Below are 14,693 nucleotides of genomic sequence, written 5' to 3' on the forward strand. Positions count from 1 at the left end.
TTTTGTTTTTTTTTTGTTTTTTTTTGAGACAGGGTCTCACTCTGTCACCCAGGCTGGAGTGCAGTGGCATGATCTTGGCTCACTGCAACCTCCACCTCCTGGGTTCAAGTGAGTCTCCTGCCTCAGCCTTCTAAGCAGCTGGGATTACAGGTGCCTGCCACAAGACACAGCTAATTTTTGTGTTTTTAGTAGAGTTGGGGTTTCACCACATTAGTCAGGCTGATCTCGAACTCCTGACCTCAAGTGATCCACCCACCTTGGCCTCCACAGTCACTTTCTAATTATTCCCAAGTACATAGTTGTTTTTGAATGTCTCATTTTTTACTGTCTGGCTCCTATAAGGGGAAGAGAGAAAATTGGAGGAGGGATCAAGGGCGCTGACTCCTTCAATGCCCTGGAAGTTGCTTCTCCTGGAGGAAAGGGGCTTGTAGCCATGTGGGAAGGGTAACAATGGCCGCCCTCCTATTTACACCCTCTATAAGAAGAAGCATCCATCGCTGATCAGAGCAGAGGTCCCTGATATTTGGAGGATGGGTGCTTTCTGCCCATCCTGGGTTCTGCAGGCCCTGTGCAGATCGCTTTTGAAAGGTGTGCCTGGGGTGGGGTCAGGGAGGGGGAGCTGCTAATGTGCCAGAATCTGAAGTTTACAAAAATGAACCAAGTTTATAGTTCAAGTCTTCCTCTGGAAGTTGCGAGCCTTCAACAGACTTCATAAATTCAAAGTACGGGAAGTGCGTACATCCGAGTTTGCCAGTACGGTTGCTATCTGGGTGGGGTGGATTCCTGGCACCACCTCCTCCTCCTCCATCAGGAGTGCTCTCCTGCAGCCTGCTCCTCAGCTCTGCCTGGAAGGAGGCATGTGGGCGCTAGCCAGGATGTTCCATGCCCTTTTGTGCACCATAGACGGATCGGCTCTGACAAGGGCACCTAAAATTATTAAAACAGCAGTGAAATGTAGTTTGAATTAATTAAGTGTCAGCATAATATCTGTTGTATATATAGATTCTACTATGTTAATATATTTTACTTGATGTTCCAGGGCATTACAAATAAGGAAAATAACACACTTTTGGCTTATTTTCTTACAGTCATCAATTAATAAAAGGGGACTGGAATTACATGGTATTTTATTTTCAATTACAGCTTGCCACAGCTACCTTGGATGGTAAACTCCAGCTCTTTCTAGCTGAGTAATCACTGACCTGTGAGCTGGGCCCAGGAATGCTACTAGGAACAACTAAAAAATGAGAAGTAGTAGTTCATCCATCACCGGGCCAGAAGCAACAGCTGTTTTTCATACTTTGAGACTTGCTTCAGATTTCCCCTTTATGCAAGCTCCTTCCCCGTTTGTGCCATGTCACAGTTTTATGTCTTTCTGCTCCTCAAAAGGGATCCCCCTCATTGGGAAAATGGAAGTGGTGTCCAGTACTCCTGCATAGAATTTGGTAAAGTTAAAACAGAATATCCTTCAATAAAACATAGTATTTGTTTGATAATTAGGGTTAGAAGAAAAAAGAGAGAATTTCTTTTAGGCAGTGAAATTAAAGGAGTAAACAGTCCTAACTGGCTGTGGTCTTCTGATTAGTCGGCCCATGGCTCCACATGGTGAGTGTGGCCTCTGCCCGTGGGTTGGGTGTGGTGAATGTGGCCTCTGCCCGTAGCTCTGTGTAGTGAGTGTGGCCTCTTCCCATGGGTTCTGTGTGGTGAGCGTGGCCTCTTCCCATGGGTTCTGTGTGGTGAACGTGGCCTCTGCTCATGGGTTCTGCGTGGTGAGCGTGGCCTCTGCTCGTGGGTTCTGCATGGTGAGTGGCCTCTGCCCGTGGATTCCACATGGTGAGCATGGCCTCTGACTGTGGGTTCTGCTTGGTGAGTGTGGCCTCTGCCCGTGGATTCCACATGGTGAGCATGGCCTCTGACTGTGGGTTCTGCATGATGAGCGTGGCCTCTGACCGTGAGTTCTGTGTGGTAAGCGTGGCCTCTGCCTGTGGGTTCTGCATGGTGAGTATGGGCTCTGTCTGTGGGTTCTGTGTAGTGAGTGTGGGCTCTGCCTATGGGTTCTGTGTGGTGACTGTGGTCTCTGCCCGTGGGTTCTGTGTGGTGAGTGTGGCCTCTGCCCATGGGTTCTGCATGGTGAGCGTGGTCTCTGTCCCAGGACCTTTGTCTCTGTGCACAACATGGCTTCTGGGCCCTCCTCCCACAGTTGATGATCGAACAACTGAGGCAGGGCTCAACAGGCTTCCTGGACACGTTCATCAGTGATAAATAGCTGTCCTGGGAATTAAATCTGCATATATTGGACTCCTAAGATCCCAGGACCCCATGGTTATAGGATCCTAGAAGAGTGAGGATGCTTCCAAGTCAATTCAAGATTCCAGATAACCTCAGCAGCCTGTGATGCCACATGCGAGGACCCCTGGGACCAGCAGGAATGCCCTGATCTAGAGTGGTCTCTTTTATCTGTGAAACCAGGGAGCTGGGGCTTTCATCCCACCCAGAGCTCACCGGCCACCACTTGTCTCTATTTTCACAAGAGATGCAGTGTGCCATGACCTCACCTTCTATGAAATATCACAGGGTTGACTTCCTGGGATCCTTATTGGAACTTTCACACATTGACCATAAATGTGCATGCATTTTCTTTTCTTGTAACATTTTGAGAAGCAAAATTTAAAATAATTCATTTTATTTTCCAATACTTAGTTACCCAAACATTTAAAATATATTGTTTCCCCTTTGTTAAAATGAAATTTATTTAAAACTAGTTAAAATAGATAAATAAAGCAGATGTAGGGCAAGAAAGCCAGAGTCTTATTTAATACTCTTAATTTAAGTAAATCATTTAAAATTTTGACATATATTGTTTCTGACACATATTGCTATGGTTTTATATAAATTTTCCAAAGTAAATCATATTCCAGTTATGTCAAATGTGACTCTAAGAAAATAAATATAAAATTATTTTATTTAAATAATAATTGCTGAATGAATGTCAAAGAAGAAAACTCTAATATGTAAAATACTAAATCTATTAGAGACCTCTATCAGGGGAAGACTTAGGACAAAACAAATTTGGCAAAGCCACTGCTAGGAAGAGAGCTGTGTCAGGTTGCAGTACAAGAATAGCGGTATAAGTCCTCTGCCCATGAAGACTTTCTGGGAAGACAGCAGCCAGGAGAGCAGAGAACAAAGCCAGTGGGGCATGGACGGCAGGACTCTGGTGTAACCTCTGGCCTGGGGTGAAGGACTTGGCCACTGTGGACTCAAGAGGCTTCCCCTGCCTGGTTCCAATGGGCAGTGCTCTCCATACCACTCAGAGGAGGAGCAGGTGGTGCTGTGAGTGGATGCCTCAGAGATATGCCTTTCTAATGGTGAGATGTATCATGTTTATTTTTTATCTGTACTTTTCTATCCATAATGAAATGTTCTGAAGTAGTGAACAATGTGTTGTAACGTAAAACTGGTTGGTTGCTCTGCCTTCATCAAAAGGTAGTAATAAACATAACATATTGATGTAGAGCTTTTTAGTTTTCACTTGATTCCACTTCATCATCTCATTTTTCTAATAGACCTGTGTGTTTGACAGGCATTGTTGTTATTCTTAGCCTCACTTTCCAAATACTTGTCAAGAGCTGTGCCACAGAGAGAAGCCATGACATTCTGTGTTGGAAAATCCATTTAAAGGCATACTTTTCCCACGCAAAATCTGTTGACTTGATCAGGCTGAGAGGCCCTGGCCTTTTCCAAGGTCTGTGTGACGAGGACTGAGCCAGGCTTTCCAGCTGCACCTCACACAGGACAGTGCAGCCATGGTGGCCAGGAGGGCTCAGCTGCAGGCCAAGGAACTCACGTCTCGAGGAAAGTGCAGGTTCAGACACTAGGCCGGGTCGCCTGGTACCAGAACTCACAGTCTTCGCTCACCTGTGCCCCAGGACAGCTTTCTGTGGTCTGTGGTGGTCCTACTTCACCAAGTGGATGCAGGCTGGTGAGAAGCCCACGGCTGCGCACACACCTGTGGACAGGCGCTGTCCACCTGTGGCCCTGGCAACCCAGCAAGGAATGTGCAGGGGAGGAAGGATGAGCCCCGGCTCTGTCTAGCCTGCTGTCTCCGTAACTACAGCCTGTGAAGATTCCTTCTGGTGCTTGTGTGATAAGATGATTCATATCATGTGGCACATGTCATGGGGCTTGCACAACTTTGGCAAGTCCATGTTCTTTAGACAACAAAGCAAGAATGTGATCGTGGTCCCAAGTCTGGCCACCGAGGGGGTGGTCTGAACATGCTGGAATAAACAATTTCTGTTCGTTTTTGACATTCTGTTTAAAGGCATTCTTTGCAGATGTGGGAGCTCATTCTTTTTCCTTAGCTTAAAGAAAACTGTGTGTATTTCAGACTTATTGGAGGAGGACGCCTGGGTGTTTCCAGAGTAAAGGTGCTGTTATCACTATTTAGCAAATGATTGGCTGCTTAATGGAGAAAAAGATAACCTGTGTGAGTCATGTACCCACCTGCAGGTCAAGCAGCCTGGAGGAACCAGGTACCCGCACCCACTCACCATTTGACAGGACCACCAAGAAATCTTTCTCAGATATCTAGCAGATATCTCTGTGGTGATAAGACTAGACTGAGCCATACACAATGACCAACATGCAAATGGTTTTGAATGGCAATTTCATATGGCTCACACAAATATGTTTTTCCAAAAAGGGGGCAGAATATAAAATCCTGCCCGCTCTTTTATTTTTTTTCTCTCATTTCTTTTCTCCTTTCTGACAAAAATGTATTAGTGCCAACTTTGATTCAAGTCATCATTAGGAATAATGTAATCAATTTCTTTTTTTCTGTATATTCCCAACTTAATTTTATTCTTACTGTTATTGTAGCATTAACATACTCTCAGAACACACTGCAGCTGCCAACCCAAAAGAGATGGTTCATAAAAGTATCGTACACCATGGAGAACTAATGCAAATTTTATTTTTTGTCTGAGATAGTTCTTCAGTGGACAGCCGACAGTTAATGTTGGTTATCTGCTTTGTGTTTAGGTTATAAGTCCCTTGGGGTGTGAAATTACCTTAAGCTATGAAATTATCTTACATTTAATGAGCCCAAATTCTTATTAATCTGTGTCATATTCAGTAATTTATTTGGACTTTTCAACAGAGAATTTAAGAAATGATATAATTTAATGCCTATTTTTGTCACATGAGAGGCCAAAGATTCCAGAAGGTTAAAAACTTAATTTAAATGAAGTTAACATGGAAGATAAATGAAACAAGCTTGACTAGGCAGTAGAAATTAGGTTGTCTGCAATTTTGAAGTTGAAGAGGAAACTGAACTGTCACTAACATGAGGACTTCAAAAGCAATAGTGGGGCAACCCAGGAGAGAAAGCGTGGGACCCCCAGAGATGGAGGCCGAGGCAATGAGCCCCATCATGTGAGCGGCAGGCTTGGACGTGGATCCCCTCCATATAGCAACAGCATGAACCAGCCCTAGACTTACTCTTTTTTTTTTTTTTTTTTTTTTCTAACAGATGCCCTGGACATTCTGAAGTTGCATTAATAGCAAGTTTATATTCCTAATATAAATACATCTTCTCTGAGTCTTGGAAAATTGGATCAACTTAACTGTCTCCACATGTGTGCTCTGGGGAGCCCAGTACTCACTGAACCCCAGTTACAAAATCTACAGGAAATCTTTGTCCAGATCACTATCCATCCAGCTTGCCATGTTCTGGAGGAAGATGTTTTGTTTCATAGTTTGTGCTATAGTCATGAGAACAAGTAGCTTGTGTCCTATTTCTTCTTTCTTTTTGAAGCAAGTGTGCTGGGTACTGTTCACGCTGATCAGCCCTAGGCCTTGCGGGCCATACCCTTGCAGCCACTCTGAAGCCAGCGCCAAGCGTTGTGACTGGGAGACCAGGGAGGCTGGGGAGGGAGGCCGGGAAGGCTGACTGCACTGCAGCTGAGGTCACAGCTGCTTGTGGAGAAAAGCTTCAAGTTGACATCACTGTGAGCTAAAACCGTAGCTACCCTCTGGGTAACAAAGCAAGCTATTGGCAGGAAGAAAGGGAAAATTACAAAAATTAAACAAGGCAAGTATTAATGCCATATTGCCTTTTCTCTCTGAAATGCAAGATTTGGCAAAGCCAATTTCCACATTTGACCGTGTCCTCTCAGGCTTCTGTGCCATCCCCTTGGGACGTGGCACTGATCCTGGCTCTCCCCTCTCCAGCCCTGGCTTTGCCCACTTTGCCCCTCCTGGGCTCCGTCATGCCCTCCTCCTGCAGCCGCCATGCCTGTCCTGAACTCAGCTCCTCTCTGACCCCACGCACAGCTCCTCTCTGACCCCACGCACAGCTCCTCTCTGACCCCACGCACAGCTCCTCTCTGACCCCACGTCCAGGGCTGCGTCCCGCCTCAGCTGCCCTCATTGCTGCTGTTTGTTCACAGGGTGATCACAGAAGCACTCAAAGTCTTCTGTTGCATACAAAGGACCGCGTGTCTGTAATCTACAGCCGTTTACCAGTCACCAAGAAAACACGAACGTTTCCACTAAACACCGCAAACGTTGCTTTCAAGCGTGGAGCGCCCCGCGCCAGAGGCTGTGGGAGGAGTGAGGAGGCTGGGCTGGTTCCAGCCGCAATGAGTAAGGCGTGGGTGACTCCGAGCATTGCAGAGGCATGACGAAACGAAAACAAAACCTGCCTAAGTGGAGTCTTACTGACTTATCTTCCACTGAGAAATAAATAAAATAATGTTTTTCTTTCAAAGATGTGGAACAAATCCATGCAGTTTGCTGTGGTTGTTTTAAAAGAAACTAGAATTTTAAAAATATTTTGGAATAGCTAAGTTAACCATCTTGTCTCCATAAAGGGAAAAAAATATTTTGCTCTTCAAAAGACAGCATTAGGAAACAATAAGTAGACCACAGAATGGGGGAAAATATTTACAATATTAGCCAAAAGACGTGTCAAGATAATATTTAAAAAACTACAATTTATAATAAAAAGCAATCAAAAAATGAGCAAAATATTTGACTAGGCACTTTAAGAAAGAAGACACATATATAACAATATGAAAGAAAAAATTTCTCAGTATTATTTATCATTAAGAAAATGCAAATTAAAACCAAAACGAGATGTCTCTACACTTTCACTAGATAACTTAAACATATTGACAATACCAAACGTTGACAAGCATGTGGTTCGGTGGAAACTTTTAAATTCTGCTGACAGAGTGTAAAATGGTATAGTTTGGAAATATGTTTGGGAGTTTCTCATGTATCTCATATGTCTAAGCAATTCGACTTCTAGGTACTTATCTATGAGAAATGAATATACATGTCCACAAACACCTTTGTAAACCAAAAAGTATCTGAGACAGTCTCAATAAATTTAGAAAGTTTATTTTACTAAGGTTGAGGACACGCCGTGACACAGCCTCCGCAGGTCCTGACGATGGTGGTCAGGGAACAACTTGGTTTCGTACATTTTAGGGAGACATGAGACATCAGTTATTATATGCATGATGTACATTGGTTCTATCCAGAAAGACGGGACAAGTCAATGCAGGGAGGGGGCTTCCAGATGATAAGTAGATAAGAGACAAATGGCTACATTCTTTTAAGTTTCTGATTTGCCTTTCTCTGACTGCACAATTTACCGGAATAGTCACATATGCCTTAGTCTGGCTAAGTGAAACAACAGGATGGAGGAAGCAATCAGATGCGCGTTTGTCTCGTGAGCAGAGGGATGACTTGAGTTCTGCCTGTCCTTGTTCTACAAGGAATTTCCTTGTGAGCAAATTGTGAGGGAGGAACAGCATTTTTATCTTTGTAGCTATCTTATTTAGGAATAGAATGGGAGGCAGCTCCCAGCTTGACTTTTCGTTTGGTTTAGTGTTTGATTTATTTTCCTTTCATACCTAGTATGATACTGTTCATAGAAGCTTCATTCACAGCAGGCAGAAGCACTCATCTGGTGTCTATCCACTGTGGATAGACGGTGGTCTTCCGTGCAGTCGAATTTTCCTCATCAACACCAAGGAGCAAACCGCTGATCCTAGCAGAGACATGCTGGATCTCCGGACCGCTATGCTGAGTGGAAGACACCAGATGGAAAAGGGTGCCTGCTCTGTGACCCAGAGTCTGTGAAGTCTCTAGACTCACTCAAACCACCTCTGACTAGAGAAGCCAGACCCGAGCGTACTCCAGGGGCTGCCTGGACAGGGCAGAGACGCTCGGTGGGGTCATGGGTGAGCTCTCTCATCCCGGGGGGCTCCCTGAGTACGTGCCACTGTATGTAAATGATATCTCAATACATTTCCCTTAAACAGGGAGAGGCACAGCTTGTCTGCACATTTCCAGCAATGGTGGTTGGGTGACGACCGTGACAGGCAGCTAAACTGCAAACTGTGGCCTCACTCCTGTGCAATTCCATTCATTTACTCATTCAACTATATCTTTTGAGCAGCCACTGAGTTCCAGGCTCCGTCTGGCACCTGGGAAGCAGCAGTGAACAAAGGAATGAGACCCGGAGCTGGCATTCCTGTGAGCCTGCAGAGGCGGCTTCCTCCAGGGCTCCCTGCTGCCTGGGGCTGCAGCCTTCTCTCTCCAGGGGACCTGGCAGCTGTCAGGCTCCTTCATGCAGAGCAGAGCGGTGCCCATGACGCTGTTCCTCCCCAGTCTTCATAATGACGTTGTAGTTTCCTTAAAGGCCTAGACTCAGAGGCGGGAAAGGGTCAGAGGCCATAGCTCCTATTTCATTGGTATAATTGCAAAAGAATAGATTTTGGTGAGTGTGACTTCTGGAAGAAAGGTAATAAAATATATTTATACAAAGAAAACTTTAAAATATTGAGTAATTATTCACCCCAAATATTCAAGCACCATATTAAGCTTCTTAAATTATGGCGTTGGCTTTTTTCTCGCTCTGTTGCTCAAATATCGTGGTATTTTAGTGTGCATGGGCTTTCCCTTCTGTATTTCTCGCAGAAGGCCTAGTTAATTTCCATGATGGTTATGAACATAGGCTTTGGTGTGACTGTGTTCCCTGCATTTGGCAATGCCTTCCTAGGTCGGGATGCTCACCTTCCACCACATGTTCCCTGGGACCTTGCTCCTCCTGCCGAATTTGAAAACTGGCCTGCATCCCTTTCCCTATCCTTCTTTCTCATAGCTTCTGCCTTTGACGCTAAGGGGGCGACCAAATGACCTCCAGGCAAGAGATGGTGGGGCTGGGGTGGGCAAGTGAAAGGAATGCAGTCCCAGTGCCCACACGGCTGCTCAAGCCTCAGGATGAGCCCGCAGAGTCAGCATGCTAAGGCCCTCTGCTTGCCTAGGGCTGACGTGTTCACCTTCCCCCATTGGAGGCCATGCGATCCTGTCTGCTGCACTGTGTGAAAGGAAAGCACCACTCATTGCACAATTTTCCTTTGTCTCCATAGATTCAAACTTTGTGGTATTTCTTGGGAATTCCCTGGAGTTTGTACAAAATGTTTGCATATATCATCCTTTACCTGAGGCGAAAACATTTGAAATCAACTATTTCAAGGACTGGGAATAGAGAAGAGAGGTGAGTGAGTGACTCTTACTCATTGGAAAGTTCATGCCATTCAGAATGTAGTAATCTATGTAGGGGATATAAATCTGAATATGTGCTCTGTAGGCTACAATCTATATGGCAGAGTTTTCATCCCAGACATCCATTGCTCATATTGCCAAAAAACCAAGACTGGAGAGAAACTGTCAGCCTTTGAAACAATACACATCGTAGGCAAGTTTTTTGACTAAACTTAGAAAATATGATATATGTTTTAGTTCTTATATGCAAGCTAGTGGTAATTTTTGGTTTGGACTGTGATATGATAAGGAAACAGAAAGGGTGGAAGAGATTTTGAAGGGGGAGTTAGAGCCTGCATGAACTCTTGCTGTGATAATGCTGATGATTTTGCACAGGGGCGGGCCGGGCTCTGCTCTGGACGTGGGTTAGAGTCCTGCAGGTGTCTCCTCGCTGCGGGACAAGTGCCCACTTGGATCGGTTCTGCTTATGGCAGAGGACAAAAGTGCAGGACGCCAGCAAACTGCAAGCCTGTCTGTAGGCGCTCCCGGTGTCTGTTGTAGTCCAGAGTAAGCCACACGGCCACACCCAGATCGGTGAATGGGGTGAAGAGGAATGTTTACCTCTTCTCACCATGGGCACAACCAAGTCACTTGGCAAAGGGCTCAGAACACAGGTGCAAGGAAGCGTAGATTAGAGCAGCAGTGCAGCTGCCATGGGCTTCTGACAGCTGTTTCAGGCTTCTGTGTATTGCGGCACTCAGCTGAGTACAGGAGTGTGTGCCTTGCACATTGCAGTCCTTCTCTTTATGCACCTCAACTGTATCTGCACACCAGTAAAATATATATATATATATATATATGTGTGTGTGTGTGTGTGTGTATTTATATATATATATATGTGTGTGTATATATATAAATGAAGAAAAAATCAACAACAGCAGCAACAGCAGAGAACCCCTGTCCCAAATGGTGGTAATAAGAAAAAAGGAAAAAAAAGTCCTAAACACTTCTATGAATGATAAAAGAAATGATCCCACCAATTGCCCGGTAGAAACACATGTAAAATATGGCCAGGCACGTGGCGCATGCCTGTAATCCCAGTGCTTTGGGAGGCTGAGGCAGGTGGATCACCTGAGGTCAGGAGTTCGAGAAAATACATGTAAAATATTAGTATATTATAAAATCTTATGCACTTCAACATTATTAATAGTATAACAAAATAGCATTCTTGTATTGAGAGATGTTTGACCTAGGGAAATATTCAAGAGTAGATTTAGTATAAATTCTAAAGTACTAATAGAGTTTTACTTAGGAACCCCTTACTGTTGTATCATTTTTGGTGAGGGAAATAAGTATAAAATCCAACTCATTGACTTCCCAACTCTGACCCAGAAATTGATTTTAAAAGTTTTTATTTGCCTGTAATCCCAGCACTCTGGGAGGCCAAGGCGGGTGGATCATGAGGTCAGGAGATCGAGACCATCCTGGCTAATGCAGTGAAACCCCATCTCTACTAAAACTACAAAAAAATTAGCTGGGTGTGGTGGCGGGCGCCTGTAGTCCCAGCTACTTGGGGAGGCTGAGGCAGGAGAATGACGTGAACCCAGGAGGTGGAGCTTGCAGTGAGCTGAGATTGTGCCACCGCACTCCAGCCTGGGCAACAGAGTGAGACTCCGTTTCAAAAAAAAAAAAAGTTTTTCTTGCAGATGAATTATTCTCTATATAGACATTAGTGATTGTTAATAGCCCCAGTTAGAATCCCTGAAGAGACATTCTTGGAAGAACATAATTTGTCCTGAAGAAAGTATCAAAACAAAGAGCTCGAGTAAATATCCAAAGTAGTACTTAAATACTTGAGACAAATGAGATTGATGGAAACCCCGCCCATGTCGGTCCACCCGGCCTGTGGATGAAGTCAGAGGAGGTGTGATGGCCTCCACTTGAGAGCTTGTTCTGAAAATCCCTAGACTCCAATATTGCACAGTAGTAATCACAGAGTCTCCTTATGTAAAAACAGAACAACACAGAATTACTTGTAAATCAGACTTCCACGCTCAACAATGGGTTGTTGAAATCCAAGCCATTATTACTCTGTCCAGTTTTAGCTTCAAGAGAAGAAATGGAATCTGAAGACCACTCAGAGATTTCCCACTAAAATGCCTGATGACCCCAGGAAGTTTTATCAAACATTTAAAAAAAATTGAAGAAAACTTTTATAAAAGATTTGTTTAGGATAGTATTTTCTTCAAAATCTGCTTTCTTCACTGACATATTTAAATTGCGTATAATTGAAATATACTAACATAAAACAAGCTCATAAGTGTGAAGCAAAATTCAACTTCGGAAAAGTGTTGTTAAATTTGGTTTTCCAGTCATGTGCAATTAGTGCTATAATTTGAATCCTAAAGAAAAAAAATAGTACAGAAACATCTGCATCTTCTTAAGGAAACATTTTATTGTGACTTTGAAATACTTGATTTTTAAGAGTGTCATTAGATTGGAAATCCTTTTGCATTATCATAAGAAATTTCAACTACATTTTTCAATGAGAGAAAATTTAAAAAAAAAGATTTATAGAATGATCACATGCTTCTCAGCCCATTTAAAAGATCAACTTTTCCACTTTTGTTTAATGGCCAGACAGGACATTCAGTCAACCAGGAGAAGTGGCTGCTTGTAAATCACTTAAGCGTGAAAGCAGGACTGTTGTGTAACCTAGTGGTTATCACAGTGACTCCTTAAATTCCGAGTCAGGAAATTCTCGTAGCCAATTTACTCATAAAGTTTGGTGTAAAAGAGTTGTTTGCAAGAACAACCTAAAATTTTCGTTTAAAGTTTGAGTAGAACTTTGCTGGAAGTATTGTTCAAACTCAGCCTTTTAAGACCTTTCCTCCTGCTTTGTGTTTTACTTTTCTTTCATGATTACATAATATAAGAAAAAAGGAGGCATTTTCTCCCTCCTGCCCCCTGCAGATGCTCCCAAATCCTGTGGTTTGCCGCGGTGTGCCACAGACTTTCCTGTTTCTGTGTGTGCCATGGTGAGGAAATGTTGAGAAGTCCTGGACCACACCACAGAAGCCAGACCTCACCTTGTGCCCAGCCCCTGCCCACCTTCCCAGCACCCTGGTCCCACCATGGGCTTCCAGACTCCTTTAACTCAGGACTGGCTTCCCAGAAGTCCCCCTACCCTGTCATGTGAAATCTGTCCCCCACCCTGCCTCTGACCTGGGTGCTCAGGTGCCTGTCACATGCCACCCTCAACAGGCTCTCTGAAGACAAACCTGTGGGTCATGATTTCCCACTCCCCCAGCTCCTGCTGCAGGCAGCTCAGCATCAGTTCAGCTACTCTGTGCCGAACTGAAGGGAGCTGAGTGCGGGCCCCTTCCATCTGGGCCGGAACTCAGGTCGTCCTGCCTCAGGTACAAGAAGTAACCAGTTCTTTGGTCTTCAGACTCCATTTCACTGGGTAAGTGACATTCCTTCTGGGCCGGAGCTCAGGTCGTCCTACCTCACGTAGAAGAAGTAACCAGTTCTTCAGACTCCCTGTTTCACTGGGTAAGTGACAGAGCCCTTTCTTTAAGTGTCACACCTCATTGCGGAGCCCATGTGAACACGAATCACGGGCTGGGGCAGCCAGCTGTGTTGCAGAGGGAGGGAGGCCTCCAGGGTCCTGCCTCCCCCCACCCCACCCAGCCCAACCTGCAAAGACTGGGTCAGGGCTCAGGCGTCCAGGCGTCACCGGCTATTGCTGGATTCCATGAGAAGCCCCAGGAGCTGGGAGCACCGCCTCAGTCTGCAGCTGCAGGCAGGGATGTCACTGCCAGACCTCCTCTGTGATGGGAGGGACTGCAGAGCGCAGGTGCAGTGCTGGCGGCTGAAGCAGGGCGGGTCCAGAGGAGCTCTCAGGTGCATTTCATGGTTCCCTTCACCCCTGGACTTTCAGAAGGGACTGACTGGAACACTCCATGGCAATGGCTAATCTTGTTTTTAAATTTTCATTTGTAATAATAGCTAACGTTCAGAGTGCTTGCTGGGTAACGGCCACTGTCTACACATTAACTCATGCCGTTCTCCTAACACCACCACAATGTAGGACCTACAATTAATCCCGTTTTACAGCTGGGAAAACAGGGGCAGAGGGTGGCATTTATGGCCTGGTTGCTAGTGGTGGAAGCGGGAATTACACCGGAGACCCTACGCCTCCACGGTCCAGGCTCATGATCACCACCTGCGGTGGAGACCCCAGGAGGTCTCCTCTGGGCATTTATCAGGGATTTTCCAGCAGCACAGAGGACTCCCCGTAGTCTCAGTGAAAGTAGGCAGGGCTTTAAATTTATTCAGGATCAACACAAAACCAGCAAATTAGAAGACTTAGGAACTAGAACCCAAGCCATCATCTGCACATGTGGCAGTTCTTATGACAGCATCACGCTTTTGCTTTTCCTACAGTGAGTTTGGTATTTTTACTCACCACAGCTCAGTGGGCTGGGACCGTGGCAGGCCAGCCATCGTTATTGTCTGTATTTGGAGGTGGTAAGGACTGAACACGCGAATCCCATCCTGCGTGCCAGACACTCTTCTAAACTCTTTACCTGTTTGAACAGACTTTATCCTCACCCTGAACTTACCAGGTAAGGGATACTATTGTCCTCATTCTGCAGAGAAGGACACAAGAGAACATGCCTGATTCCTGCGTGCACAGAGGGCTGTGCAGCCTCTGGCCAAAGGGCAGCCCAGGCTGGGGCTACTTGACCTAAGAACACTGACACCGTTTGCCTCAGACCCTGGGAATGACAGAGGCCCCTGTCCAGGGCTGTCTCCACCTGTATATACACTTCCTTCACTTGGATGTACTTGGATTTTGCCTCTAGCAGGATCTGATTGGTTCTGAAGCTGTAAAATCTAAACCGTTGCAAAAAAACAAAACAAACAAAAAAAACAAAAACATAAAAAACCCGGTCCACCATCTCTTGAGGATTGGCTTATAAGTCAACCTCTAAAGTGAAGGCACCAATCACTGGTTTGGGTCTCTGGAGCTGTTGCTTGGAAAGGAGGCAGCTGTGGTTGGCCTCGGACATGTGGCCTCGCTGGCTCTGGCCAGCCATGATGAAGCTGGGGCAGCAGGGACTCTT

General features: G+C 45.2%; 1 protein-coding gene across 3 annotated transcripts in view; it reads left to right on the forward strand.

Moving 5' to 3' along the window:
- Window positions 1–12,932, forward strand: part of WDR27 (WD repeat domain 27) — a 248,528-nt gene extending 235,596 nt beyond the window's left edge. For 2 of the 3 annotated variants that reach the window (XR_001889728.1, XM_017894970.1), the window contains one exon: window positions 1,144–1,559. Coding sequence is in view for 2 of the 3 variants with exons in the window: in XM_017894970.1 (XP_017750459.1) it covers window positions 1,144–1,194 (51 nt within the window). In the remaining variant the exon portion in view is untranslated. Of the gene's footprint in view, window positions 1–1,143; window positions 1,560–9,446; window positions 9,575–12,871 lie in introns of those variants that run through there. The other variant, XM_017894959.1, reaches the window with a different exon arrangement.
- The last annotated feature ends 1,761 nt before the right edge of the window (window positions 12,933–14,693 follow it).

The sequence above is a fragment of the Rhinopithecus bieti genome, unplaced genomic scaffold (assembly GCF_001698545.2).
Source record: "Rhinopithecus bieti isolate Rb0 unplaced genomic scaffold, ASM169854v2 scaffold_1017, whole genome shotgun sequence".
Taxonomy (NCBI): Eukaryota; Metazoa; Chordata; class Mammalia; order Primates; family Cercopithecidae; genus Rhinopithecus; species Rhinopithecus bieti.